Here is a 3927-nt window from a genome sequence, read left to right on the forward strand (position 1 = left end):
TAGAAGTTGCACTCTGTGGTCTCTGTGTGGATTCTCCAGCACCCCTGGTCCATCCTCTTCAACTCATGTTGCTGGAAACTTGGGAATGATAATATACCAGGTTCAAATTCCCGTGAGAAAATAACACGTTTTCTGAGGAGGCCACTGTGAAGCCATGAACTGCAACCTTTAGTCAAGTACAAGTCTTTTGGTGTAAGTTTATGTTTTCTTTATTTATGATTAATATGAAGCGTGTTTAAAATGATTGGGAAGGAAACAGGTTAAAATGTCATATAGAATTGAAAGGCCATCTCCCCTTTCTCAGCTGCTTTTAACAGCAGTTTTTTTTTTTTAAATTTATTGGTTTCCTTGTTACATTAGAGCTCTAATTCATTCAGAAAAATGTATAATATAGTCAAATTATATTATGAAGAATCACCAATGTGCATGTTTTTCTCTGTTGGCTATGGGAACCCAAACTAGAACTTTTGTAGTTAGGGTAGCCCATCTTTACATAGCATGTGATCCACCAGCTGAAGACTAGGGACCAAATACTTAGGTGAGCAACTTCCTCACCTAGTATGCTAGAAATATTTCAGATATTCATAAATTTCCACCTCCCCATCCCTAGCCATTCAAGTTGTTCTCAGCTTGGAATTTCCAACACCTCCTGAAAAGATTACTTCAAGTTGTCTACTAAATAGTCTCTTCCCTTGCCTCTTTTGAATTCCTTTGAATTTTATTTTATCTGCACTATGTCTTCAGGAAACCATTTAGATTTTGTCTATTGAAGTCACTCTTTTCTGTTTGCAAGGATTTATATAGGTTTTTCAGGGTTTTTTGGGGGAAGTAACGTGATACATGTTGGAAAGGGTTGTTTTATGTTTTCTCTCTTTGTGTTCACATGTTAATATGACCACTGCTGGACCACTCAATAAAAAATGAGAATCATTATTATCTTTTCTGGATTTAAAGCCTTTAAGAAGTTAATATAATCTAAGGTTTGGTCATTTTATTGGATTGTTAAAGAAGAAAATTAAAATGTGAGATAAAATCACTGTCTTCATTTCAAAATTTTACTGTATTTTTTAAAGATAATTATAATAATTGTGTATAAATAATTATAGATAATTAAATTAAGGCAACTTTAGTAAATATGGAAAGAAGAGGAAAGTTTTTAAATTTATTAGTCAAAAAGTTAAATGAATCATATGTTTTTGACACTACCATTCAATGAATACACCAAAGATATTTTTACTGTAAATAAAGAAAGTGAAGATGTTTAACTCTGGAAAGGGCAAACAATAACTAAAATTGATATTTGTGGAAACCAAGTATATTACTGTAAATAGTATCCTATATTGTAGTTTTCTTTTAAACATGTGTGGCAGTACTAATAATCTAATCTTACTAAAAACATAATTATTCTAATGAATAGCTAACTACATCACTAAAAATAAAGATAAAACTTAATTAAATATTGTTTTGGCTTTTTCTTAGATCTCTATTTCTGGAAAAACCCAATGAGGTAATCCATGATTCATAATTAAGCAAAAAAACTTTTCTAAGATCTGTTACCTAAATAAAGACATACTACCTCAGAGCACATTGTCAACTTCTGAAGTGCAAGCTCTATAGTTCTAACCCTCTAAAGTGGCAAACAAATTTTCTTTAACCACAGCATTTCAGAAGAAAGACACTACAGTTATTCATCCACAAAATAAGGTTCCTCATGATATGCACAGCAAGTTTTACAATGATGACACAGAGAGTATAAATATTTTTTCTAGGTATAGGGAAAATAATTAGGACAACAGAAATTTCAGTGTGACAAAGGACTAGGTATAGAGTAATCTCATGTTCTAATCTGTTAGACAAACATTAAAGCAATAGAAGGGACCAGGTATGGTGACTCACACTTGTAATCTCAGCACTTTGGGAGGCCGAGGAGGTTGGATCACCTGAGGTCAGGAGTTCAAGACCAACCTGACCAACACAGTGAAACCCCATCTCTACTAAAAATACAAAAATTAGCTGGGCAGGGTGGTGCATGCCTGTAATCCTGGCTCCTAGAGAGGCTGAGGCAGGAGAATCATTTGAATCCAGCAGGCGGAGGTTGCAGTGATCTGAGATCATGCCATTGCACTCCAGCCTGGGCAACAAGAGTGAAACTCCATCTCAAAAAAAAAAAAAAAAAAAAGCAAAGGAAGGGAACCTGTGGCTCTGTATTAATCTCCAGACTTGTTCAACACTTTTTGAAAACAGAACAGTTTTTTAATCGCATTGTTCATGTCCTTGTTTCTCAGGCTATAAATGATGGGATTGAAGAATGGAGCAAGTACAGTAAACATCAGTGCAATGGCTGTGTCCAAAACTGGTGGATAAGTGCCGCTGAAACGCAAGTACATGAGAGATACACTGCCAAAGAATATCAGGAAAACCATGAGGTGGCCTGCACAGGTAGAAAAAGCCTTTTGCCTCCCTTCAGAAGAGGGAATCCTCAGTATCACAGTGCCAATTCTTACATAGGACAGGGCAATAATTAGGAAGGTAATGATGATGGTCACGGCGTGAATCACATCCTCAATCAGAATCATGGACGTGTCTGTACAGGCCAGGCTCAGCACAGGGACCAAGTCACAGAAGATCTGATGGATTTGGTTGGGCCCACAGAAAGGCAGTGTGGAAATCATCACAATCTCAGGAAGCAGGATAAGGAAACCAAAGATTCAGGAACCTGCAGAGAGCTGAGTACAGAGCCGGGGGGTCATGATCATTTGATAGTGAAGAGGGTTGCAGATGGCAACGTATCTGTCAATGGCCATGGTGGTCAGCAAGATCCCCTCTGAATTTCCAAGTGAGTGGAAGAAATACATCTGCAAGAAGCAGCCCATCATGGAGATGGCCTTCTTTTCACTGATGAGGTTGGAGAGCATCTTGGGAATGGTGGCTGTGGTGTACCAGATCTCCAGAAAGGAAAATAAACTGATGAAATTATACATGGGGTTGTGGAGATGGGTGTCCATCCTTACAGCAGAGAAAATTAATAAGTTACCAATGATAATAAAAGTATAGATGAAAAGTAAAGGAAAGAAGTACAGGAGACTACCATTCTGAAGCCGAGGGAACCCAGTGAAGATAAATTCAGTCACTGTTGATTGGTTTCCACTCTCCATATTTCCTAGTAGGGCTACCTGTGAATGAAGAGAGGGCATAGTCCAACTCATGAGAAGGTAGAGAAAAAAATAAATAAGATGTACAGCTAAACAACTTTGAGGAATAAGAACTACCTTGAAGGTTTCATTTTTTTTCTGACTTTAAGCTAGTGTACATACTGCCCAATGTTTGATTTTTTTTCATATCAAACATATCAAACTTTTTTTTGTATCAAACATTGGACAATATGTACACAAGTTTAAAGTCAGATAAAAAGAAACCTTCAAGGTAGTTCTTCTTATTCCTCAAAGTTGTTTAGTTGTACATCTTATTTATTGACACAACTGCAGAAATAGGGGTCTCCAAATGTTTTAACAGTAAAAAAAAAACTAGTTAAAATTATTTTTATTTTAGCTTAATTTCCAATACGAGTATTTGCATTTATAAGTTATACACAATTACTATATTATGGCACAATAATACAAAATTATATATGTGTACCTTATATAATAAATTTTAAAAGTAAAATGTATGAGTACAAATAAACATCATAGAAGTTACATTATGTTCTTTCCCTATCCAACTGGGCCATTGTGCACATGCTCTTTGAAAAAGCTTCTGCACAGCAAAAGAAACTACCATCAGAGTGAACAGGCAACCTACAGAATGGGAGACAATTTTTGCAATCTACTCATCTGACAAAGGGCTAATATCCAGAACCTACAAAGAACTCAAACAAATTTACAAGAAAAAAACAAACAACCCCATCAAAAAGTGGGCAAAGGATATGAA

At 35.9% G+C, this 3927-nt stretch overlaps 1 protein-coding gene across 1 annotated transcript; it reads right to left on the minus strand.

Annotated features, from left to right (window-relative positions):
• Positions 1 to 2207: 2207 nt before the first annotated feature.
• On the minus strand, positions 2208 to 3206 carry LOC112618268 (olfactory receptor 6K3). Its single transcript, XM_025375157.1, is given in 1 exon segment — positions 2208 to 3206. A coding segment is annotated over 1 exon segment (999 nt).
• Between the last annotated feature and the right edge of the window lie 721 nt (positions 3207 to 3927).

This window comes from Theropithecus gelada, chromosome 1 (assembly GCF_003255815.1).
Source record: "Theropithecus gelada isolate Dixy chromosome 1, Tgel_1.0, whole genome shotgun sequence".
In the NCBI taxonomy this organism is placed as follows: domain Eukaryota; kingdom Metazoa; phylum Chordata; class Mammalia; order Primates; family Cercopithecidae; genus Theropithecus; species Theropithecus gelada.